This window comes from Perognathus longimembris, chromosome 7 (assembly GCF_023159225.1).
Source record: "Perognathus longimembris pacificus isolate PPM17 chromosome 7, ASM2315922v1, whole genome shotgun sequence".
Taxonomy (NCBI): domain Eukaryota; kingdom Metazoa; phylum Chordata; class Mammalia; order Rodentia; family Heteromyidae; genus Perognathus; species Perognathus longimembris.
Window position 1 is genome coordinate 81,506,272 of NC_063167.1, and position 26,428 is coordinate 81,532,699.

Consider the following 26,428-nt stretch of genomic DNA (forward strand, 5'->3'; position numbering starts at 1 on the left):
AAATTATTTGGTACATAGGATGAACATGACACTGTCCAAAGCCCTCCTTTGTTGAAATTTTGTGTGGCCCTCAAATGATACAAAAGTACAGTGGCCTTTGGTATCAAGGCTCCCCATTCCTGCTGCTTTTGGTGTCAATAAGAAAATACTTGGTCTGGGGTAGGTTTGTTTGTTGTTGTTGTTTTTTGGCCAGTCCTGGGCCTTGGACTCAGGGCCTGAGCACTGTCCCTGGCTTCTCTTTGCTCAAGGCTAGCACTCTGCCACTTGAGCCACAGCGCCACTTCTGGCCATTTTCTATATATGTGGTGCTGGGGAATCGAACCCAGGGCTTCATGTATACGAATCAAGCACTCTTGCCACTAGGCCATATTCCCAGCCCTGGGGTAGGTTTTATTTTATTTATTGTTTTTGTTTTTTTGCCAGTCCTGGGCCTTGGGACTCAGGTGAGCACTGTCCCTAGCTTCTTTTTGCTCAAGGCTAGCACTCTGCCACTTGAGCCACAGCGCCACTTCTGGCCGTTTTCTATATATGTGGTGCTGGGGAATCGAACCCAGGGCTTCATGTATACGAGGCAAGCACTCTTGCCACTAAGGCCATATTCCCAGCCCTGGGGTACCCCAAGGAACAATTATTTGAAATTTTCAGTAGTGAGGAAGAGGTAAGTTATGGCAGTTACTTCCCTTTATTAAGAAAACAGTAAAAATGAACCCAAGTTTTGATAATATAAAACATACAATTAATATTCATGATCTCATATTTTGTATATTGATTTTAAAAATACTTGAATAAGGCTGGGCACAGGTGGCTCTCATCTAATCTTAGCTAATTAGAAAGCTGAGATCTGAGGATCTCGGCTTGACACCAGCCAAGGAAGGAAAATCCATGAGACTCCAATTAACCACCAAAAATAAAAAGCCACAGTGGAATTGTGGCTCAAGTGGAAAAGTGTCAGCATTGAGCAAATAAGCTGAGGGATAGCTCCCAAGGCCTGAATTCAAGCCTCAGTCCTGGCACGTTGTGTGCATGCACGCACACACACAAATTCAATGAAAGGAAATATTTTAGTAAATAGCAAATAAAACTCCAAATTTAGAACCGTTTGATGACTATAAACTTTCAGCAAACACTAAACTTCTATAAACTTCAGCTCATGAGACTAAGGAGTTCTAATCTGATCATGTGAAAATCCTATTGAAATTGTTTTTGTATAAAAATTATTTTACAGCCAGGAGCCAGTAGTTCATGCCTATAATCCTAGCTACTGAGGAGGCTGAGATCTGAAGACTGCACTTTAAAGGCAGCTCAGGCAGGAAAATCTGTGAGACTCTTACCTCCAATTTAACCACCCCAAAAGCCAGAGCTGTGGCTCAAATAGAAGAGTGCCAGCCTTGAGCAAAAAAGCTAAGGGACAGTGCCCAGGCCCTGAGTCCAAGCCCCAGTACTGGCAAAAAGGCAACAAAAATATAGACAATAGCTAATTTAACTGTTTTGGGGAAAACAATCATTTTTGCTTGTTACAGGTGATGACTTAGATTTGTTTTACTCATTTGAAGGTATCATGAAGACTCCTTTTTACGTAAATACCAGTTCTTCCCCCATACTTTCCTGTCAGATTCAATTAGCTCAAATTTTCAGTATGATTAGAATGTCCACTATAATGATCAATCCCTTTCTTCTGAAAATTTAATAAAATTCATACTTTATAGAACATGTTCACAAACCAAAAAAATATTTACTTAGAATCTTTACCAATACCCAAGTACAAATTTGTTCCCATAAAATATTTGCCATAAATGGCAGCAGATAAAGTGGCCGAACAACAGCTTAAATAAAATTTGAAAGTTGCTTATTTAAGATTACTTATGTTAAACATAATTTTTAAACCACCTGAGTTTCTGAAGTGTCAGTACAATGCAGCCGGTGAGGCTGGGATTAACTGGGTAACTGCCCAGGGAAATAGGCAGATGTGGAAGGGAGCACCGTGGGCTTGGAAGATGTGCCATCTTTCGGATGCTCTGCAAGTGGGGACAAGAAAGAATACTGTTATTTACCCACACCATCCAGTCTACACCATCCAGTACTATATGCCATCCAGTCCAAATGTCTTCTCACCTGAATTACTAAATAAATTCTGGCTGAGTCCACGTAAAGGAATGCTATCTTCTCTTTTCTTCAAGTATTTAGATTCCAGCCCTAAATTTTCACCACTTAAAAGAAAAATACTAATTACCTCAAATATATAGGTTGATTATTAATCCACAAATTCAAATTCTGAGCACCAACATAGCTACAAAAGTGAAAAATTCCACATCTAAGGGTATCCCATAGTTTAAAGATACATACATGAAACCATTTTTTAATAGCTAAAAGCAATTTAGACTAAGTTTGCATCCTTAATATCTCAGATAAATAGGGACACAACTGCTTTCAAGTACTAATAAGAATTCTTCATTATGGCCCTCAAAACTACCAACATTAAATTTTATGTCAATACTCACTTTTCCTTGTCTGTTGAGCAAGGCATGATACTAGTTGTTCCTGACTGAGCATCTGGTTTTGTAAGCTGCAAGTTAAACTGAACCTGTGAAGAAGGAAAACACCTCATAACTGAAGTGGAACAGAGACAGGTGGTTGACATTTTCATTCCAATAAATCTAGATCCTAAAAATAGAGGTTTCTGCCTACATTTTATATCACAAGCACATTCTACCAAGGCTTCATAAAAAGAATCCTACTTCTTACTAAAAAAATTCCTGACATACAAGCAAGGTGAGTAACACCAAACATTAACCCCTTCAAACAACTATCCAATACCACAACTGCATTCACCTCATGCATTCTGGGAATGCCCTTTCGAAGAACTTCCAAAGGTATAACTTTCTCTTATAGTTAAGAACTCTAGATGAGAGCTTTGAGTTTGAATTTTGAAATAAAATTATTCATCTATGAACAGTTAAGTATCAGCATCTAACATACTTTACTGAAAGCAATAATACACTCAGACTTTTTTGACAAGAAAGGTATAAACAGATCCTATTTTTAAAATCTATAAACAAATCACTTTACCAATATATAAATAAGCAAAATGACCACATTCGTACAAAAAGAGAAGGTACAAGCAAATGACTATCCATTTTAGTAGATCTCATAATACACAAGCACTAGTTTAACAAAATTATAAATCTCTGTACTTGGCTATTTAACATTAAAGATTCTAGTTCTGTATTAAAGTCTACATTATAGCTTTGTACACAAATAGATTTTTGAAGTAAAATAAACATGCAATTAGAGGGAGAAAATGAAAAGAAAGTGTACAAATGATTTACATATAGACTCTGGCCACCAATTAGAAACTAGGCAACTGGATAGAGCAGAGGAAAAGCATATTCTCAAGACAGACCACACACAATACACAGTACAGGACTGTGGTCCCTGAGACATAGGAAGCTTACACCAGTCAGCTTTCAAACTGGATGTCTTTTCCTAAACAGCAGTGCAGAACAACTGCTAGATGGAGATCAAAGAGTTTAGTGAGAGGTTTTCTTCTACCAGGATGGGAATAGTGGCAGAAGTCTTTCAGTGTTTCAGGGCTAGACTTGAAGCCCAGGGGATGGACCACCACACACACACAGAGGCTGACAGCTCCACCAGGGACCTACTGCTCCGGGCTTTCGGTTCCTATGGCTCAGAGACTTGGGGCTCTAGCCACTTAGATTGGAGGATTATGGTATTTGACCACTGGAGACCATGACACTTGGTAGCTATTGAAAATCCTTGGCTTCCAGCAGCAGTGAGCTGCAGTAGCAGACAGTGCTGCAAGTGTTACAGGTCCTGAAGAGTCCTGGGGTGTGGGGGACCCTTGTTCCTTAAGGCTTGTGACAAGGGCCTGCAGTTTCTTCCCTTCAGATCATAATAGTCTGTTGTTTCCACTCCTGCTGCTCTCTGGAACTCTTGAGCCAACCTTTCTCTTGTGCGTCACCATTGCTGCTGCAATCACCCTACCATCTCCTCATGTGACCAACTCAGCAGGCTTTACTAATGATAAAGATCAAAAAGAAGCAAGAAAAGACCACCTGAAAGAAGCCTTTTACTGGGGGGATCTAATACTGTAACACGAAGCCAGCAGCACAGGAAGGTGTGAACAGTGTAGCTCAAGAACAGCCTGTGCACACAGCTAGGAAGGGGTGTGGTAAGGGTGTTTGCACTAGTCATGGCAATTCTTCATGCAAACGAAGAACCATGTTTATGCCAATTATAGTTCTTCTGTTAGCCCACTAGAGAAATTATTCCCTCTCTGGCCTATGTGAAAGTAGCTCCTAGGTCTGGGGGCATAGAGCACCTGCTTAGCAAGCACAAGGCCCTGAGTGCAAAAAGGTTCCTAGAGTTCACCAAGGTTTAAAATCATGATTGGCTATGAGGTGTACTTTGACAACAGACAGCTATGGCAGAGTCTTCCCTCAAGGCAGCCAGGGTATCAGAGAAGAGCCTAAAGCTGTTAATTAGGGAGTCCTAGCGCTTTGAGTCCCAACACTTCTGTTTAAAGGAAAAATAAACATGTTTACAGTAAAAAGCCCATCCTTAATAGTGTTTTAATGGCATTTAGCAGTGTTTTACTCTTCACCAAATATGCTTGGGGAGTGCTGAGCTGGTGCATTTGGTCTTTCTCAGTGGCAAGCATAGGGTAGCGTTCTGCTGAGAAGGAGCTACACAGAATATGGGCTAGAAATCTACCCGATTCCCCTGGAGTCTTCACTGAGCGCTTGGCCCAGATGTAGGGAAAAACTCCATGAGGCTGAGGTGATGATGGTTTGGCTGTTCGCTGTCATCCAAAGCTTACCCTCCAATCTATGGTGCTACTGGCAAGTGCTGGAACATTCAGTAGGTGGGGCCAACCAGTTACTTCAGAGGGCTGCCTCCCTCTGTGTCTCAACCATCATGAGGCAATGAGTAAGGTCCTCTAGCTGTGCTCTGCCATGATGCTCTGCCTTGCCAAAGGCCAAAGCGGTAGAGCCAATTGATTATAGACTGAAAACACGTCTACAACCAAGAGCCAAAAGAAATCTTTTTTCCTTTTAAGTTGATTCTCAGGTACTTTGTCACAGATGTAATGTAAAGCTAACACATTGGGGAAAGACAGGTGGGCATTTTAAGCTGAATAATTTCCAACATTCAAAACAAAGAGACAAAGACTTTAGTAAAAAGCCACGAGGGGCACATCTTTGCAACAGTGCTGAACTATTCCTTGAGTAAAAAGTATTTTACATGTACTCTAGAAGAGCTAATGAGAAAGAAAAATCCTCACAAGATGACCCACAAGTAATTTAAATGCATGCTACTCTAAATAAGAATAAGAAAATCCAAAAATCAATACTGTATAACAATCTACATCCTGTCAAAAAGTAGCAGAAATGGCGATAAAGAGGACAAAGTGAGTCATACTTGGAAGAAAGGTATGGATGGGGCAAAACAGCACAAGTATAAGGCAAGAAAGAGAAAACGAAAATACATTATTTTATGGTTTTGTTATATATAGGAAGTAATATATTTGACAGTTTATGGTAAGACAAAAATGTGTGTACAAGCCTGAGAAAACACAAAGCCAATACAGATATAAAATAGAAAACAAAATAACATGCACAATAGGAAAGGGCAGGCAAACGCAGATGGGATAAAGAATGGATGATGGGGCAGGGGATATAGCCTAGTGGCAAGAGTGCCTGCCTCGGATACACGAGGCCCTAGGTTCGATTCCCCAGCACCACATATACAGAAAACGGCCAGAAGCGGCGCTGTGGCTCAAGAGGCAGAGTGCTAGCCTTGAGCAGGAAGAAGCCAGGGACAGTGCTCAGGCCCTGAGTCCAAGGCCCAGGACTGGCCAAAAAAAAAAAAAAGAATGGATGAGACACACAGCAGAATGATATACCTTACTATATACAAAAATCTATTAGTGTTAGAATGGTTGCCTAGCATATTCAAGGCCTTGGGTTCCATCCACAATACCACCAAAATAGAAAAACATATTTTAGGATTTGCTATAAACCAGTGAGACAGACCTTTAAATTCTGGCTATAAAATCTAAACATCTAGCTGGGAATATGGCCTAGTGGCAAGAGTGCTTGCCTTGTATACATGAAGCCCTGGGTTCGATTCCTCAGCACCACATATATAGAAAACGGCCAGAAGTGGCACTGTGGCTCAAGTGGCAGAGTGCTAGCCTTGAGCAAAAAGAAGCCAGGGACAGTGCTCAGGCCCTGAGTTCAAGCCCCAGGACTGGCAAAAAAAAAAAAAATCCAAACGTCTTACCACATGTAATACAACATTTATTAGATATCAGTAAGCCTGTATTTGCAGATTAAAACAGATGAATGAATAAAAAATGGGAGAGAAGAGGAATAAGAAGTTTAGGCAGACTAATACCTAGATTTTTATAAATTGCTTTGACTAAAGAAACAGTGCACCTATTTCCTACAGCATTATATACTAGATATTTGGTAATTTATTCACCTAATACATTACCTGTTAATCAAACAATAAATGAGCTTTAAAGGGTACAAATTATATACTAGGAAGTTCCTATACTTTCCCACAATTTGTTAATTTGGCTACCTTTGGTCCTGAAACTGGGTGGATGGTGTTTTTGGCAGATATGGTATGAGGAAAGGTATTCTGGAATACAAATGCAGAGGAAACAGGATAACCAATCCTACAGCCAGGGTAAGTGAGTCTACTATCAACCTAAAAATTCAAACATAAAAATAAGAATGAAACAGAATTCGAAATAGCATTTGTTGTTTCCTTAGTAAAAACAGCATGCTAATTTTATTTATATCGTACCATAAATTGGTTTTTTAACTGTATTTCTTTTTTTGGTACTGGGAATCAAACCCAGGGCACTGCACTTGCTAGGCAAGTGCTTTGCCACTGAGCTACATCCCAGCCCACAAAACTGCTGGACTAGCTTGGGCCAAACACAATATCGGGCCTACATTAAAACAAAGACTACAGAATCATCTTGGTTCACTCTAGCCTGCATTGTAGGAAAGGTCTCAGGAAGAATGAACCATCAATAAATAGCCTTTATCAGAAATAAAATTGAGAGAAATTTCTACTAGATTGATGAAAAATAATTAGCATTCATAAATGAACTGAAATGGTAATAAGCTTTCACTAACTTTCAATATAGCAATATCACAATAACCAGTGTCATAAAAAGTTGTTTTAAAATAGGAGGCCACTTGAAACAGGAATCCTTTCTTTTTTTGATCCAAGATTGGAACTCGAACTCATTGCCTTGGGCACTTTCACTCATTGGCTTCCTCTCTACCCAAAGAACCATGCTTCTAAGCCCTTCAAACATAAATCTTGAGATGTCATACCAGCAGTTGCACAATACATCCTCTACACCCTATTCATATCAGTAAAGTTGAGTCTAGCAGTTTTTTTTTTTAGTTTTAATTCAGCATCAGGTATTTCTTATCCTTTCCTTTTCACTTTAGCATGTATACTGTTTACTGAAGTAGATTAAAAATTCAATTAGGATTGGGCACTGGGTGGCTCACTCCTGTAATCCTAAATACTCAGAAGGCTGAGATTTGAGGATCACAGTTCTAAGCCAGCCCAGGCAAGAAAGTCCATGATATTCTTATCTCCAATTAAACACCAGAAAACTGGAAATGGAGCTGTAGCTCAAGTGGTAGAGCACTAACTTTAAGGGGAAAAAAAAAAAAAACCCAGCAGGGACAGCGCAAAGGCCCTGAGTTCAAGCCTTATAACCAAAGGAGGGGAGGGGAATTAGAAAGTTGAATGTTATTACTCTCTACAATTCCTGATAGCCAAAAGCATCAATTATTTTCAACAGAACAAACCAGGACCTCCCTGTGTGTACCAGTCAAATTCCTAGCACCAGATGATAGCAAGCCATGTCCTAGCTCTAATGAGTTGCTTTTGTTGCTCTTGTGGTTGTGGTGGTAAGGAACTGAACGCCAGGACTCAAACAAGCACTGTACCACTTGACTTATGCTCTCAAGTCCTTTGGGGCTCATTCTGTGTTGAGACACAGTCTCCTAAGTTTGTCCTCTTATCTCCAACTCCTGACTAGCTAGAATAACAAACATATCCTACCTACCACAATCAGCAGGTGCTTCCATTCTTACTTTCCCTTCTTCCTAGTTATGGAAACTAGAAAGCATCTGTCTTAGTTTCTGTCTCTAGAGCCAACAAAACATGCTACCAGAGCTTCAATCCCTTTGTAATTTTACTGAGTTCACCTTAGGGCTTTTCTATTATAATTCCAAACTTGAGTCCAAATACTGAACTCTCTCTTCTTGAAAATTATCTTTATTCTATGCTTTTATTTTTTTTCAGTCTATTTGACACTTGAGTAAAAATGATTTCAACATAGTGAAAAGTCTTCTAAAGCAATGTGCCCTCGAAGAGGAGACATTTTGTTAAGAGCAACTATGCCCATGCCGGATTACCAAAGGGCTTCAGTGCTAAGGAATTGTAGAATTTCGGACTGTATTAGTATCGTTACTTTAAGTCCTGAAGCCTTCAGAACAATCTGGGAATGCTTTCATTACAGGAAATTAACTAGTGTCATTCACATTTTTAGTCTGCATCTTACCACATTCACGTTAGGGGAAATTCCACTTCTGATTGTGCTGCTACTGGCATGCGCAGAGGGAGTGGTGGAAGGACCGGATATATCTTGCTTTCTCACTAGCTGATTTTCATTTAGTTCTTTATTTAACCATGTGATTACTTAAATAAGAGAATAAGAAGCAAATTAAAGAATTTTATTTGGCTGCTTTTATTTTCATAATAATTTAAGTATTTTAAAAAGCCATGAATATGAGCTCCAGACTGCATATTTCAATCCCAGTACCATGGCTTTACTATTTAAGCCAAGCCTCTAGTCTTGACATTTTGCTAGTTAATTGGAGGTTGTGTCTAATAGACTTTTTTGCCCCAGCTAGCTTCAAACCAAGATCCTCCAGGTCTCAGCTTCCAGAATAGCTAAGATTATAGGCATGAGCCAGAGTGTGGGGTAGTTTTTTAGTTTTGGAGCTTTATTTAACTTGAGCTATAAGTTTTCACAAGTTTTCAGTTATAACTAGGTTTGTCTAGATTTCTGTAATTAAATATTTTTATTTTAGCAAGGCTCACTCTGTCACCTCAGAATATATTTCTGCTTCTCTTCAAAAGTTTTTGTTTCTAGACAATATATTACAGTTTATCTATCTAGAGTTTATCTATTTTTAGGATTGCAAGAAAAATGCAATTTCTTTATTAAAATGTTTAGAAGTTCTTTTACTGTGTTCCTATGAAGTGACCCACCAAAGTACAAAACATTCTTTTGCAAACAAAATAAGATAATTTGACTTTTCTAAGATAATATATCCAGAAAGGCTACAGACATAAGGATTCAAACTTAGCTCTGTTACAGTGTCTGATACTCAGTTGTAGGAACTAATAAAATGTTAAAAGTTTAATTTTAAATCTTACTTTCACGTCATATTGCTATTATTTGGTTAGCAGAATTTTTTTTTAAGAAATAGTGAGGATTTAAACAATAAATTGTAGTCAAAGGCTATTCTTGTATGCAAGGCAAGCACTTTACCACTAGGCCATATTCCCAGCCCCAAGGCTATTCATTTTAGATTACTAATGTGTGATAGTTTTCTTTATGATAGCTTTTAAAGGGAAGATGATATAGTTTACTGAACATTAACACAGCATAAAGGAGAAATTATTTGAACATGGAAACCTATTAATTCAAATAAGATTTTTAGGTTGAGAATAAAACTATAAGCCTCATTCTTAAAAATATAACATACTTACATTTCTCATTATTTTTTAAAAGCTGCTTACTTTCTTCAAGCTTTTGAACTGTAGCTTCTAACTGTTCCTGTAATTTGCATACCTGAAATATGTCAACCCTCAGAATAAGTCAAAGAAAATAAAGGTTAAAATAAAAACTGAAGAAATGTATTAGTACTGTTGATTAAGTGCTTACTACTATTAAATGAAAATAAAAAGAATGCAATTATTTCCACAATGTAACGAAATATTTAAGTGTTAAGTATACATCATACATCCTATACATATGTGAGCAATCAATATATTTGAATCATATTTAACTTGCCAAACAAATAAAATTATTACCTCTGTTAAAGTAGTTGTGTTTTGTCTTAAAACACAACTTATTTAAAAAGGCCAAACCTAATGTTTAATGTAACAAACTAGAAATTTTAAAAACACATGAAGAATTCTGCTACACTCTATAAACAAAATAATCTACACAAAAAAATTGAAGTATTAACTACCTCTTGTTCTTTAACTCGAAGAGACTGTCCAACATCTTGTAATTCCTTTTGTCCCTTTTGTAACTTTTCTTCCTTCTCAGCCAAGAGTTTTTCTTGCTGAATAGTAACTGTATTCTTCAGTTTCAACTTACCCATTAAAGTTTTCAGATCCCCTTGTAACTTCTTAATGATTTCATTTGCCTATAAAAGAGTTTAATATGTGTATCTCTATATAATCCACTGAAATATTAATATTCTATTAAATTACTGAACAAACCTTCAGAAGTTCTGCTGATAGTGATTTTATTGTAGCTTCAAGTTTTCCTAGTTGTACCTGATTTTTCTCACCATTTTCTTCTAATGCCACCTGATTTTTGAAAAGACACAAATAATTGGCATATTTGTGTTTGTTTAGGGAAACAACTTCCAACTCTACTCACTGATTTATTTAGAAAAGTATTAAAGACCTTTTGTTCCTGCATTGTATCAAATGCCTCTTTTGTTCTTAAGACAAGTTGGTCTTTATCCTTGATTTCCTGTTCTAAAACTGCCACTTTTGTTTGTAGCTGATTAATATGCTTTTCTTTTTCATGGCATTCAGCATCTAGGGTAGAATTTTCTCTTCTCAAAGACAGAACTTCTTGCTTAGTTCGTTGCAGTTCCTATGGGGAAAAAAGAAAATATTCATTATGGAAAAAAACTAGCAAGACAGTACACTTACAATTAAGGTATATGAAAAATGCCGGTAGGAGCAACAGAAATTACTTGCAGTTGTGGAACATTTTGACTCAGCACTGACTGAAAGCATTCTGCTGTCACTGCAGTTCTGGATTTGTGGAGAAGGCAGGAAGAGATAATCTACACGTATTTGAATGCATCTGTGCTTTGATTTGCTAGTACATCTCTAACAGCACCTGAATGAAAATTTAATTTCTAGGTCGTTTCCAGTCCTTTCGCTTGGAACATGTCCTTCATTGAAAGCATCCTGCGCTGACCTTGGAGTTCTTCATGGATTTTGCCAAGATGGCGGGCCATTTTAAATAATTGTTCCGGAGGAGTACTGGAAAGAAGTTGTTGATCCATTTTTACCATTTCTCCAAGGATGCTTTTCAAACTACAGACATCAAAGTCAATCAAAGGGGATGACAAAAAGGAGTAAGTGATCCATAACAATAATCGTGAAAACCCAAGATTGGGTGATCTTCCTTATCCATCACAACCTTAGTACCTGCTGGACAATAGCCACAATGGTCAGAAGAAATACTATGGACATTCATCTGAATCCTGTGTTCTCAAAGCACTTGAAAAGTTTTCCTGGGACCTGTTGATTCCTGCCTTCCAGCTTTACTGCAATGCTGTACCAGACAGTTCATTACAATGTGCACTAATATAGTATTTCAACTGGTCAACACCACAACAATGCTATAGCCACCATGGATTCACTGACCAAACCAGATCCATGAGTGATGGATGATTTACCATTACTTGGTACTATGGCTTCTGAAATCCACTGGCACAGGTAAAGTCCAGAAACCTATTTTTTACTTTTTAAATTACTCAAAGATTTCCTGAAGCTTTGTGTTCCCTGGAATAGAAATAAGGCAAGAATGGTAAGGCAGGGGAACTTGATCATCAAATGACCAAGTGGAGCAGGTCTACAGTTACTGATACATTCTGCGAAGTGAGTCACTTTTTAAAAACTAAAAAAAAGGGCTAGGAATGTGGCCTAGTGGCAAGAATGCTTGCCTCATATACATGAAGCTCTGGGTTTGATTCCCCAGCACCACATATATAGAAAACAGCCAGAAGTGGAGCTGTGGCTCAAGTGGTAGAGTGCTAGCCTTGAGCAAAAAGAAGCCAGGAACAGTGCTCCAACCCTGAATCCAAGGCCCAGGACTGGCAAAAAAATTAAAAAAAAAAAAAAAGAATGAAGAAAGTAAACATAGCGCAATTTATGACTAAGTTAAAAAATAAAGAATATGAGGGAAGAAATCTCCCCCACAGAACTCTAAAAAGTCTCTTTTCTATTCCTTAGATTGCTGCAAACTGTGTACAAAATCAAACCCAAATTCTTTTTTTAAAGTTTAAAATGAATTTAGTAATTTTGTAGAAGAATGTTCTTTTATTCTGATATTACATTCTCACTATATCTTTATTTTTTAAGGTTTTCTTAATTTTTATTGTTACTATAAAGGTGATGTAGAGGGGTTAGAGTTACATAATCAGGTACATTTCTTTTTGGAGGTCACCCCTTCTCTTGCTCTATCCCAGTTTTTCCTCCCATCCCCACTCACAAGTTGTATAGTTTATTTTCCACATGGTGTCTGGTGAGTATCACTGCTGCATTTTTCACCCTTTGTCCATCCATTTCTGTGGACTCCCCTTTACCCTCCCAAAGACAGATAAACAAAACAAAAAAAAAAAAAAAAAAAACAAAGAAAAAAACCTGCTATTTCAGAAAAAATGCTAGGTTACTGGTGGCCCACACCTGTAATCCTAAAAACTCAGGAGGCTAAGATCTGAGGCCTATAGCTCAAAACCAGACTTAGCATGAAAGTTCTTATCTCTAATCAATTATCAAAAAATCGCTAGTGGAACTGTAGTTCAAGTGGTAAAGTGCTAGCCTTGACCAAAAAAAGCTCAGGGACAGTGCCCAGTCTTGAGTTCAAGTCCCAGGACCCGCCCCACCCCTCATTTCCCACTGAGATAGAAAGAAAGAATTTTTATTTATTCATTTATTTTGGGGGCCAGTCCTGGGGCTTGGACTCAGGGCCTGAGCACTATCCCTGACTTCATTTTGCTCAAGGCTAGCACTCTACCTCTTGAGCCACAGCACCACTTGTGGCGTTTTCTATATATGTGGTGCTGAGGAATCGAATTCAGGGCTTCATGTATACAAGGCAAACCCACTGCCACTAGGCCATATCCCTAGCCCCAAGAATTAAAAATTTTGGTCCCGGATCCCATGCCCCGGATCCACGTCCCGGGCGGCTGCACCTGCAGGTCATTTGAGGAGCCCAGCTGGTCGTCTGGAGGGGTCTCCCCGGAACCCAACCCCGGACCTCTGTGTTCGGAGGCCCAAGAGATGGTCGTGTCCAAGGTGCACGCGAAGCTCATGGGATAATATTATCATTACCCGTATGGCCTAGATTTCTGGTGTCTGCAACACCCTGGGATCATTTCAACCGATTCCCAGCCTGGAGGAGGAACAATGGACCACAAGCAGCAAGTTCGAATGTAACAAATGAGGAAATTCTTTCACCTAGAAGTGGGACAGACCTTCATGTTCATCAGAGAACACACAGGACAGAAACCTTATGAATATAACAAACGTGGACAGACCTTGGCATGGATAATAGAATTCACACAGGTGAGGGGCTGGGAATATGGCCTAGTGGCAAGAGTGCTTGCCTAGTATACATGAGGCCCTGGGTTCAATTCCTCAGCACCACATATACAGAAAATGGCCACAAGTGGCGCTGTGGCTCAAGTGGCAGAGTGCTAGCCTTGAGCAAAGAGAAGCCAGGGACAGTGCTCAGGCCCTGAGTCCAAGGCCCAGGACTGGCAAAAAAAAAAAAAAAAAAAAAAAAAAAAAAATTCACACAGGTGAGAAACCTTGTAAACATAGAAAGTCTTTCAACCAAAACTCACTTTAGCAGGCCTAAGAGAATTCACACATGTGAGAAACGTTAGGAATGTAATAGATGTGGAATGTCTTTCACCTGGAAGAAAACTCAGTTTGCATTGGAGAACCCAAACAGGATAAAAGCCTTGTGAATGTAAGCCCTTTTTTTAAAAAAAAAAGAACTCTTAAAACAGCCTCAGATTGTGTGGTGAGAAGCAACTAGAGTAGAGAGAGCTAACAAATAATATTGCTCATAAAGTTTACTTGCACATATGAAAATACAATTAGGTTATTAATATGGAGAAGATAACATGACATCCTACATAATTTCATAGAAAAGTCCATTCTGTGCATATTAGGTAACAATGAATTCTACTGAATAATCAACAAAAAATATTGTCTCTAAAGTAAACATAATTGTCTGCCTACTGAAAAAGTTGTCAATGTTTAATGAAATTAGCAGCAAGATAAACTTAGAAATCAGACTACTCAGTAAATTTTCAATTTGTCATTGAAATCAGTTATTTTAGAATATGTCTCTTTCAAAAGTGTTACATTTGATTTTAGATAACCAATCTCTTGTTTAATGTGTACTTAAAATGAAGGTAATCTTAATGGCAAAAAAATGATAAAATAATGTTATTCACAGGGAAATGGTTAGATCTTGAATGAATAATATTGAGCGAGACAAGCCTAAAGCACAGAGGACAAAGGCGCATGGTCTCCCTGATATGTGGTTGTTGGAGGGGGAGGGGAGAACAGCAGAGATCATGTATGTAAAGCAACAAACTTCTTTTCAAATGGTATTTCTACATATTTTGGTCAGCGACTTTAGATCATCTCTCTAAAACCAAACAATTACTAAATAAACATAAAAAGGTCTCAACAGCTACATACACATGATTATCTAAGATGAGGCTAAGCAAAATGAACTCCAAGAGATGGAAACAGGAGGATTTTACTGTTGTCAATGTTTAATGTACTAGGTGAATTTCCTTTGACGTAACCCCTGTGGTCACTGTATATGATTCTGGTACACTGGATACTGTATATATGCTTATCTGAACTGAGAAAGGGAAAGAAAAATGAAGGAGGGTGTAACAAATATGACAAGAAATGTACTCACTACCTTATTATGTAACTATACCCTCTCTGCACATCATCTTATCAATAAAATTTAATTTAAAAAAAGAGAATTAAAAATTTTAAGCCGGGTGCTGTTGGCTTACGCCTATAATCCTAGCTACTCAGGAAGCTGAAATCTGAGGACTGTGGTTCAAAACCAGCCCAGAAAGGAAAGTCCGTGAGACTGTTCCAATTAACCACCAGAAAACTGGAAGTGGGCTCAAGGAAAGCACTCAAGCCCCATGACTGACCAAAAAAAAAAAAAAGTTAAAAAATTTAAATATCCTCAAAGCTAGGGTTGATGGACCATAGCTATAGTCTAAGACAGAAAGACTACAAACTCAAGGTAAGCCTGGGTGGCATAGGACTAGGCCAAGCCTGAAAAAATAAACTAAACAGTCTTTAATAATCATAAATACCTAATACAGACATTTTTAAAAAGACATGAAGGTCTCTTTCTAATGGGCTATGTAAACTATAAATTTGGGCTACAGTGAATAAATTACAACTTGAAAAAATAATTTTCTATCTTCCTAAATGATTCTAAGAGTAGAAAGGGACTATGAACTAGAGTTAAGATTTTTCTGCCCTTATATGTACAAATTGTGGGGTTTCTTTTCAAAAAAAGGACTTAAAGTGTTTAGTTTGTCTGAGACGAGACTGAGCTACCTAGCAAGACCATGCATGTCTCAAAAGCAACACAAAACATACTACATAAATTATTTAATTTAATCTTCACAAAAGTCCTTATATAAATTGCCTAGAACATTGACTGGCATATAGTAATAGAATAGACCTATTTTCAGATACAGCCTCACATAACTCATCTGGGTCTACAGTTTACTCAATTCATCACATTCCATAGAGCTAAGATTACACACCCGCACTTTCATGCCTGGCTTTCAGACAGGGTCACCTCAAGCTGTTTTTTTTTTTTTTTTTTTGGCCAGTCCTGGGCCTTGGACTCAGGGCCTGAGCACTGTCCCTGGCTTCTTCCCGCTCAAGGCTAGCACTCCGCCACTTGAGCCACAGCGCCGCTTCTGGCCGTTTTCTGTATATGTGGTGCTGGGGAATCGAACCTAGGGCCTCGTGTATCCGAGGCAGGCACTTTTGCCACTAGGCTATATCCCCAGCCCTCAAGCTGTTTTTTGTTTTATTTTTCCCCCAGTCCTGAGGCTTGAACTCAGGGCCTGAGCACTGTCCCTGGCTTCTTTTTGCACAAGGTTAGTACTCTACCACTTGAGCCACAGCGCCACTTCTGGCCGTTTTCTATGTGTGTGGTACTGAGGAATTGAACCCAGGGCTTCATGTATAAGGAGGCAAGACTCTACCACTAGGCCATATCCCCAGCCTCTCCTCAAGCTGTTTTGCCCAGAATGGTCTCTTACCTAATCTTCCTAGCTCCACCTTCCAAAGTAGTTGGGGTTGTAAACAATACCGAGCCCAGCCAATCTTTCTTCTTAAATATGATTGTACCCTTGATAGCCCCCTCTCCCAGAGCTTAGTATGCTCCTTCCCTAGGCAACACGAGGGCCCTCTAATAAGGGTAGTAAATAATTAGCCTCCATCCCCTCTTCCTTGAGATGGCATTCCTCTAGGGCAATTATGACCATGTAAGGCAACAAGATCCCCTTACAGGTGACCTCCAGGGTCAAGGCAGCTGTAGGACCCCCTTGACAGCAGCCAACAATCATAGCCCAACATGGTGAAGCCCCTGGTCCCCATGTCCACACCGAGATCCCCACCTCCAAAACCTCCTAGGTTATATATGTCACCCCCAGACAACAGACCACACTACTTCTCACTTTTCCTGGTGAGAAGGGGTCTTGCCAGCCCCTTTGCTGGCAATAAATCTTTCCATTGTTCTTCTGAACCTGGAAGTCTGGCAATATCTAATATATTCTAACAATGATACTTTAAAAAAATCTACAAGCCAGCGGGCGGTTTGAACGCTAGCCGGAGCTTCCTCGGAGCACGAAGCCGGGGCTGCGCTCCCCGTCTTCCGGCTGCTGGCCTCGGGTCCCTAGGAGCAGACGCCGGGACCCTCGCGGCCCACCATGGGCCCGCGCCGCAAGCCTGAGACCCTGGAGGAGGCGCAGCGCGAGCACGGCCCGGCGCGGCCCCTCCGGAGGCCCTTCCTTCCAGCGGAGACATGGCTGGCTTAAAGAGGTCCCTAAGCTGCACAAGACCACACACCTCTTGTTAAGGAAACTGCCGCCTGGCGAGAGAAATTTGCAGTAAATTCACTCGCGGTCTCCACTTCAATTGGCAAGCACAGGCCCTGTTGGCCCTTCAAGAGGGGGCAGAAGCATTTCTGGTTCACCTTTTTGAGGAGGCCTATCTCCTCTCTATACACGCCGGCCCAGTCACTCTTTTCCCCAAGGATGTGCAGCTGGCCCGGAGGATCCGGGGCATTCAGGAAGGACTCGGCTGAGCGCCCGTCCCTCTAGACAAGTCTCACCAATTTACAAGGATCAGATCCCTCATCTGGATGTCGAGGTTTTCTTGTTGTTGGAAATGCCTTGCTAGTAAACAGGATTCCTGACTTTCAGGGATGATCCCCTGGGAGCCATGACTAGATCAGAGGTGCTGCGGGGACTCTGCTGCCTCTCAGCTGTGTGCATGTTGCCTGGTAAACTTGCCCCATGAAGGGGAAGACTGAAGGACTTTCCTCTGTACCAGAGGTGTTAGAGAAGACAAGGCAAGACAGTTCCAACAGCTCGAAACGTATGTGCAGCTAGAAGACTCCAAACCAATATTACTTTGTGAATTACTCATACAACTATTAAAGATTTTAAAGACATGGATCTGTTAGGGGAGAAGCATATTGTTCTTTTAGATCTCTCTGCACTATGCCTTTTTTCTTTTACTATATGTATATTTCTACTTTTATTTAAAATATAAGGGGGAAAAAAACACAAAGAAAAAATACTTCAATCAGTCACAGGGAGAGGCCCAGCATGCCTTGCGTACAAATCTTCTATGACTCTTGCAGATTCTTCTCACCATTAGTGCCTATCAGCAAGTGTGTAGCTTTTCAAAACTTAATTGGAGTTGAAATTGAAAATCCTTCTTTTTTTTTTTTTTTTTTTTTTTGGTACTGGTGTTCACAGCCAGAGCCTTGCCATTGCTATCCTCCCATCTGTAAGTCTTTATAGCTTCTTCTTGTAAATTGCCATTGGAATCATCCAGAAATTTTAACTCAGAGGATATATACTATCTTATTCTTAGTTGTAAATCACACAAGGCATATCATATCAGTTCAGGATTATAAAGTACTTTTTTTGGTGTTTTCATAAGTGCTTTTAAAGGCATTTTTGTAGCTTTGTAGAGAAGTAATAAAAGTAATTCTTTAATGAAAATATTAAAACAATGTTACTGTTATTGCATAAAGAAATCATAAGTGTTTTTATAGGTTAGCCTGAAGTTCCTCATTACACTGTTTGCACAGCCACAATTTAAACAAGAGTATTGAAGGGTATAAATTTCCCATGATGGAGTAGAGATAAATGCATCAATATCTTTCCCTCTGTTGGAAATGAAAATAATGTGAGTCGTTTCCAGAGAACTGGAATGTGCCACTCAAAGGCCAGAGAGGAAAACAGTGAAAATGAGCAGGGAAAACAGACCCCTAATGGCAATGTCCACCACAGACAGGCTAAAGGAAAGAGCCAGGTTCTAGTGTTGAATAATAATTTCAACATTTTGGAAAAAAAGTTCTCTCATTTTGACATTGTTGTATTTTATGTAGATCTTTAAATAAAGTTTATCCTGTGTAAAAAAAAAAATCTACAAGCCAGAGACACAGTGGTGTACACCTGTAGTACCAACTTACTGAGATAGGGCAGGGGATTTGTTTGAGACCAGGAATTGGAGGCCAATCAGGACAACGTAGAGAAGCTTTGTCTCACAACAAAATTGGAAATCCACAAAGATCTTTACATGATTAATATGATAATGTCTAAGAGCTGCTATGTTGACACATAGCTATAATTCCAACACTGGGGTGGTCGTCGAGGCAGGGGGTCACAAGGTTGCGAACAGCTTGGGCTACATTAGAGACTTGGTCTCCACAAATCCAAATTAATAACAGAACAATGAAGTGCCAGACTTTGAAGTCAGACCCCATTTTACCACGCGAACCCCACTTTACCACGCGAACCTGAGATAAGCAGGCCCTGTGAGCAGACCCAGGACAAGCCCATTAGGGCTCAGCCGGTCTAGAACTCTAACCACTGGGAATGCTTAACTCTGACCACCCCTAGAATGCCTCGAACACTGAGCCAATCAGATTTGTACCTGTGTCCTAATCTTGCTTACTTGAACACCTGATTGTTGTAACTTTGTTCTTTGCCTTTATAAGCCCTGTGTAATCAGTTTGGGGCTGCCTCCTAACCTCCGCTGTGTTGGTGGGTAGGACAAGGCCCAGGCCACGGCCCCGTTTGAATAAAGCCTTGCCTTGCTATTGCATTTCGGAATGTCTGAGTCTCGGTGGTCTTCTTGGTGATGATCTTGCGACTTGGCACAACATTTGGGGTTTCGTCCGGGATGGCCCCAGAGACCCCCGAGACCCCAGACTCCGAAGGTAAGAAAATAGCGCTGTTCATTCTGTGTGTCTGTGGCTGTGTGATTTGTAGTTTTGTTTTCTGTTTTTGGCCAGCCGCCTGAATCTGAACCTGTAGGTAGTGAAGGACCAGCGGGAGTGGACACGCTCATATGGGCAGTCCTGGAGGACTTGGGGCACACCTCAAGCCCTCCACAGGGGGCTCAGGCTTCCCACTACCACCCTGAACCTGAAGGGAGGCCCTTCTAACGGGCGCCCTTCCAGTCCACTCTATATTCAGGGTTGTCTGCTCCGCTCCTACACAGGAACGGGAGAGAGAGAGCCTCAAGACTGTGTGGTCTGCCCCCTCACCAGGGGCAGGAGAGACACAGTGAGACTGTGTGGTCTGCCCCCTCACAGGGGCAGGAGAGAAACAGTGAGACTGAGTGGTCTGCCCCTGAACAGGGGCAGGAGAGACACAGTGAGACTGTGTGGTCTGCCCCCTCACAGGGGCAGGACAGAGACAGTCGAACCTGTAAGCCACGGCTCCCTAAGTCTGTCTGTAAGTGTTGTTTGGTCTTTGTGCCTGTGATTATTTTTGTGTGCTTCTTTCTTGCGCTGTGCCTGACTGACAAACGGATGATGGGGAATGTTTCTTCCTCTCCCCTGCACTTGACTTTAGCTCAATGGAAAGATGTACAGGTGACAGCCACAATCAGTCAATCAGTGAGAGTGTCCGCAAAAAAGAACTCTAGGGGGACCCCCACCCAGCCTTCTTAAGCAGAAAATTATTTGGTGTGCTAAAATGTTTTACTAAGACTAAAAATGTTTTACTAAAACTATCAAGCCCTGGAAAATGAGGCTGGAGAATGCTAAAATCATTTGTTAAAGGTTTTTGTCTTAAAATGTATGGCCGATGCTTATTCTGCATGCTTTAAGATCTTTCTAAAATGTGTGTGTGTGTGTGTGCATGTGTGAGTGTGAACATGTTCAAGACTGCAGTATGATGCAAAACTAAGTTTAAGTTTAAACTCAAATGGTCATCAAGTTTGGGCATTACCAAATGCTTTAAAGGTATTATTGCATTGTTTTAAAGAAGAACTAGAGTTAAAAAAGGATTTCTCAGGGTTCTTTAATTTAAATTTTAAAAAAACCAGAGCTAAGTGTCAGAAATTTGGATTTAACAGGATATATATATATATATATATATTAAACTAATGAGGATAGAAGTAAACTCTCATTAACTCAATGTATGTAGGAAGAAATGGCAAAATGGGCCAATGTTTCTCACTAATATATTGGAAACCTGAATGGATAAGTATTTCTAATTGTAATTCTTGCATTAAGGAAAAATTCAAAAGTCTTCATGCCATGCAGTAACTGGGACTGAAGAAAAAAAAAAGAGGCTCTTTTGAAACAAGCAGCCCGTAGGCAAAGGGTGGCACCTGGTTTCAGAATGCCTGTGAGCTTCAATTTTCCCGATGCAGATAAAAGCTAAAGTGTTGTGTTAGTTTTAAAAAGGCCCTGGAAATCAGGGCTGGGGATATTGCCTAGTGGCAAGAGAGCTTGCCTCCTATGCATGAGGCCCTGGGTTCGATTCCCCAGCACCACATATACAGAAAACGGCCAGAAGTGGCGCTGTGGCTCAAGTGGCAGAGTGCTAGCCTTGAGCAAAAGGAAGCCAGGGACAGTGCTCAGGCCCTGAGTCCAAGGCCCAGGACTGGCCAAAAAAAAAAAAAAAGGCTTTGGAAATCAAGAATACCTTTCTAGGTAAGAAATTTTGAAGTAAAATTGTCCTAAATTATTGCAAAGTGAGAAAAGGAGAATTATGGCTACCAAAATGTTTAATTGCCATTCCAGCTTCTTCGTAGGTTTTCCAGCAGGCCCACAGAGAAGCACAGATGATTCCTACAAGTTTGTCAAGATCTAATACTGGCCCTTAATAAGTTCCAGATAAGAGAGCATGCTTAAAAACTACTTCTGTGTGGACCACCTTATTGCTTCTAATTGGAGGAAAGTGGCCTCTTGTAAGACTCACTGATCTGAAATCTGCAGTTTGAAGCCAGCCCGGGCAGAGAAAGGTCCCTGTGAGAGACTTGTCTCTAAGCAGCCAGCAGAGTGCTGGGAATGGAGTTGTGTGGAGCTCAAAGTGGTAGGGCGCTAGTCTTGAGCTGGAGAGCTGGGGGACAGCGCTCAGGTCCTGAGTCCAAGTCCAGTGGAAAGTCACTCCTCCTGGGACAAAAGTGATGGAGCATCCAGAGGCAGTAAGCCGCTGCTTGGATGGCAGAGATGGTGTCAGATCCTAGAGTCACTCCTATTTGGCCTTTCAAAAGTTAAAGCCGAGAAGTCCTAGAAGAATAGTTCATAAGCATGCCTTTCCAATGCCCATGTCTGTCTACTGGGCAGGAACTTGCCAGTCATCTGTGATAGTGGTTAGTAAGGGTAAGTTTGTCAAATGAGAGGATAGATTAAAATCTCAACCCCCCCACCCCCGCATTTACTCAAAGCTCTGACTGGCAATGAGAATTTTAAGCTGATACATCTGTTTAGGAAAGAAAGCTTGTAGACTGAGATTGTGTCCTTATTGAGATCTGTTAAAGGCCTGCAAAGGTAACTTTTTAGGTCATCAGAGATCAGTTCCCCAGCCAGTCAGGAAAATGCTTTTACAAACTACAATGTTAAAAGGCACAAATTTGTAAACCTGAAGTCACCCATCTGGGCTTCATTAATTAAAAGAGAGCAAACGTTGGCTGTCAGATGCACGTAGACTGTGCTGAAAATCCCTGTGCCTAAATCAGCCAGACAAGTCAGAGTTCCTGGGAACAGACTTTAGTAGACCCAGGGCCATGAGCTTTGCCTCCTGTGCCCCAGTATTCCCAAGAAGGCTTGGAGTGGATAAAGAAAATTCCCATGGCCCACAAAACCCCTGGACAGAGAAGGAAACAATGACTGGTGGAAAACTTGTGAAGGGAAACTTATCCTGCCACAGGGCTAGTAAGGGGATCCTTAAGAGAATCCACTGAGCTTCTCACATGGGAACCTGAAGAATGCAGGACTTGCTCCAATACTCCAAAGTGAAAATTAGACAAGGAGATCAACTTATTGAAGATATTGTTAAAAATTGCAAGGCCTGTCAGCTTGCCAATGCCCCCAATCAACAGATTACTAAAGGAGCTCGTCTCTGTGGGAATAGGCCAGGCGTGTATTGGGAAGTAGATTTCACAGAAATTACAAATATTTGCTAGTTTTTGTGGACACCTTTTCAGGATGGGTTAAAGCCTATCCAACAAAGCATGAGACTGCGAATGTAGTGGCTAAGAAGATCCTGGAAGAAATCCTACCCAGGTATGGTTTCCCATCCACCATTGGGTCGGACAACGGACCGGCCTTCGTCTCAAAAGTAAGTCAGGGAATAGCCACTGCACTGGGGACGGATTGGAAATCGCATTGTGCTTATAGACCCCAGAGTTCAGGACAGATAGAATGAATCAGACTCTAAAAGAGACCTTAACTAAATTGGCCTTAGAGACTGGCGCAGACTGGGTGTCACTCCTTCCTTTTGGTCTGCTTAGAGGAAGAAATTCTCCCTATCAGCTTGGCTTTAAGCCTTCAGATTGAATTGCTTGCTAATTTGGATGATGCTGAATTTTTTTTGTAAACTCGATTGCAGCTCGTGCACAAGAATATGTGACCCCTACTTAAGGCATTATATGATTCTGCTTCTGTCCCTACCCCCTATTTATTCAGACCAGGGGACTGGGTGTTCGTCCGAAGGCATAATCCCAAATCCTTAGAACAACGGTGGAAGGGACCCTAGACGGCATCACCAATGGGGTTCATTGCTTCCACGCCAGGCCAGCTGACCCCTTTGCCCTGGACGAGGACTATCATGGTGGAACATGGGAGGTCTCCAAGCACCCGACTCAGCTGCTTCACCTTCGCCTCAAGAAAAGAAAGTTAAACTGAACATTGTTATAATTTTCTTTTTGCCTTCTTTCCTTACTACCCTGGCTAGTGTTGATGTTATTTTGGCAGCTCACTCCAAAGTTAGGTGACCCCCTTATTTTAGGTAGTTTTGGGCTTGCTCAGGAATACGGGTATAGCCACCCGACCCTTAGAGCACAGCTGAGAAGTTTATGTATTTTGTTGCTTACATTTGGATACTAAACACTATATAGCTAATGGTAAATCTGTATAGCTGAAAGTTAATTTTCAGTTTGCAGTAATCCTGCAGTCCCTTGGTAAGGTTATAGGTTCCTGGCTAGGTAAGGTCAACGCCCCTGAGTCAGCCTGAAGAAGTTACAGAAGATGGATGATCTTCACCCATCAGCCCCCCTTTAAAACCAAGGGACCAGAGTTGTTTTTGGAAAGATGAGGCAGGATAAACTAGAGGCATGCAAAACAGAGGTACAGAGACTGTACTTGTGAGAAATGGTGACAGGCCCTTTGGTTACTACATTGGGCCCTTTTGGCCCATGCCTTATCTCTATATCATCCCCTAGACATGCAAGCCATTGAAATGGACAGAATGGAGCCATGACTGGCTCCCAAGGTACCAAAAAGAAAAAGGGGGAAATGAAGTGCCAGACTTTGAAGTCAGACCCCATTTTACCACGTGAACCCCATTTTACCACGCGAACCCCACTTTACCACGCGAACCTGAGATAAGCAGGCCCTGTGAGCAGACCCAAGACAAGCCCATTAGGGCCCAGTTGATCTAGAACTCTAACCGCTGGGAATGCTTAACTCTGACCACCCCTAGAATGCCTCGAACCCTGAGCCAATCAGATTTGTACCTGTGTCCTAATCTTGCTTACTTGAACACCTGATTGTTGTAACTTTGTTCTTTGCCTTTATAAGCCCTGTGTAATCGCAGCTCAGGGCTGCCTCCTAACCTCCGCTGTGTCGGTGGGTAGGACAAGGCCCGGGCCGCGGCCCCGTTTGAATAAAGTCTTGCCTTGCTATTGCATTTCGGAATGTCTGAGTCTCGGTCTTCTTGGTGGTGGTCTTGCAACTTGGCACAACACAATAGAAGACTGTCATCAACGTCATAATATCACCATGTGCTGTGCCACAGCAGCAAGGTTAAGCTTCTTCCACACTCTTGGGTGTAGCACAGTGTACAGTACTTGCCCAGCATGTGCTGCCACGAGTGGGGAACCTTTTCTCTGCCAAGGCCATTGGATGTTTATAATATCACTCAAATCCATACTACATGATTGATAAAGGCAAACAGGCCACAGATGGCCAACATGAGCCAAAGAAGAGCCACGTACAAGCAGCCAAGTAGAAATACAGTGTCATTTGGTACTGTCATGTACCAAATGATTTCATGGGCTGTATAAGGTTGGAGACCACCGAGCCCCTCCTCCTACCTGCTAGGCCCTGAGTTGAATCCCAGTACGCAAAAACAAATGCACAAAAGTACAACTTTTTCTGGTGCTTCAAAGAACAAGGCACTAGCAAAGACAGTCAAATAACAGATAGGTTTCAATCTTTAAGCTTCCAATTCCTGCCTATGTGACCTTAGGCATATTACTTAACCTTTCTGCGCCTTGGTAGCATCATCCGTACTGTAATGAGGGGTAACAACAACACCTACCTTAAACAAATGTTACAAGAATGGAGTTAATCTATGTATGCTCTTATACAATGCCTACCACATAGCAAATACTCAGCAAATACTATCTATTATTATCTAGTAGTAACACTATTATTACCAAACACTAATTTGGAATACTGTATAGACTGAGAGACTTAGCCCTATCAACACTGAGTACCTCTGAGATATAAACATCGGGCTAATAGTAAAAATATACCCAAACCCTCAGATTTGTGTCCATACACTACTCAAGAACCTTAATAAAAATATTCAGCTTGCTGCAGTTCTACTCTGAATTAGGTTTTCTTATAAAATTTCATAATCTTGATGTTCTTTGGAGTTTCTGAAAAGATTATTCTATTAGCACAAGAAATCTTTGCAAAGCGTTCAGAAGACTACCACATTTGTAATGAAACAAACAAATTAAAATGAAGTGAACAAACGAAAACATTCAGGATGGGGGAAAAGCCAACATTTAATACCTCTTCAATGGCCGAAAGCTTCGCTTTAAGTTCTCTAACAGTAGAGTCTCCTTTATATTTCCTTTCAGTTAACTCTTTATTAGTTGCTTCTAATTCAGACAATCTGCTCTGCAGCTGGTGGATACTTTGTTGATGGAGGATTTCTAAATCTTTTTTCTGCTGTTCATGCTGCTGTTGATATTGAACCTGTGCCTGTTATAAAACAAAAATATATCAAGAAGAAAAGAAAAAAAATACGGGAAGATTCGGGAGAAAAAAAATCACAATTTTCTTCTTTATCATTTATAGATATCCCTGTTTTTCAATGGGTGTATTTTCAATTAGGGATTTATGAAGGAGTAAGGAAGAAAGTCAAAAGTAAACACCATGATCCGCTTCTCCTAAATTCACATGTAATGGCCTTCAAGTTAACAGAATGGTATAACAGAATAATATATGATTAAAAACAGAAAAACCTAAGCGAAACAATGTATATATAGTATACATCTAGAAATATATAGTATGCATCTAGAAAAAAGAGCAAGTTTATAAAACTCTAAGTTCTGCTAAAACATTATACTGTTTCGGTTTTTCACAGCACACACACACATATGTGCATACATACATATATGTGTTTATAATTTGCCTATATATACTATAATATACCTGTTTATAAAATGCCTGTAACTGTACAATGGGCAAGATTTATTTACTAGTTCAATCTTGTAGGAGGCATATTTAAACAACAATTTGAACATGAATAGAACT

General features: G+C 40.6%; 1 protein-coding gene and 1 pseudogene across 3 annotated transcripts in view; one reads left to right on the plus strand and one right to left on the minus strand.

The window, feature by feature from the left end:
• Nucleotides 1–1,355: 1,355 nt before the first annotated feature.
• The window catches only part of Sass6 (SAS-6 centriolar assembly protein), a 42,010-nt gene continuing 16,937 nt past the window's right edge, over nucleotides 1,356–26,428 (minus strand). For 2 of the 3 annotated variants that reach the window (XM_048352032.1, XM_048352031.1), the window contains 10 exons: nucleotides 25,682–25,873; nucleotides 10,772–10,966; nucleotides 10,582–10,671; nucleotides 10,326–10,505; nucleotides 9,841–9,922; nucleotides 8,624–8,760; nucleotides 6,607–6,735; nucleotides 2,499–2,581; nucleotides 2,113–2,207; nucleotides 1,356–2,015 (listed from right to left, as the gene is read on the minus strand). In XM_048352032.1, the coding sequence (XP_048207989.1) occupies nucleotides 1,933–2,015; nucleotides 2,113–2,207; nucleotides 2,499–2,581; nucleotides 6,607–6,735; nucleotides 8,624–8,760; nucleotides 9,841–9,922; nucleotides 10,326–10,505; nucleotides 10,582–10,671; nucleotides 10,772–10,966; nucleotides 25,682–25,873 (1,266 nt within the window). In that variant the 3' untranslated portion in view covers nucleotides 1,356–1,932. The remainder of the gene's footprint in view (nucleotides 2,016–2,112; nucleotides 2,208–2,498; nucleotides 2,582–6,606; nucleotides 6,736–8,623; nucleotides 8,761–9,840; nucleotides 9,923–10,325; nucleotides 10,506–10,581; nucleotides 10,672–10,771; nucleotides 10,967–25,681; nucleotides 25,874–26,428) is intronic. The other variant, XM_048352033.1, reaches the window with a different exon arrangement.
• LOC125354415 lies at nucleotides 16,757–17,777 on the plus strand (annotated as a pseudogene).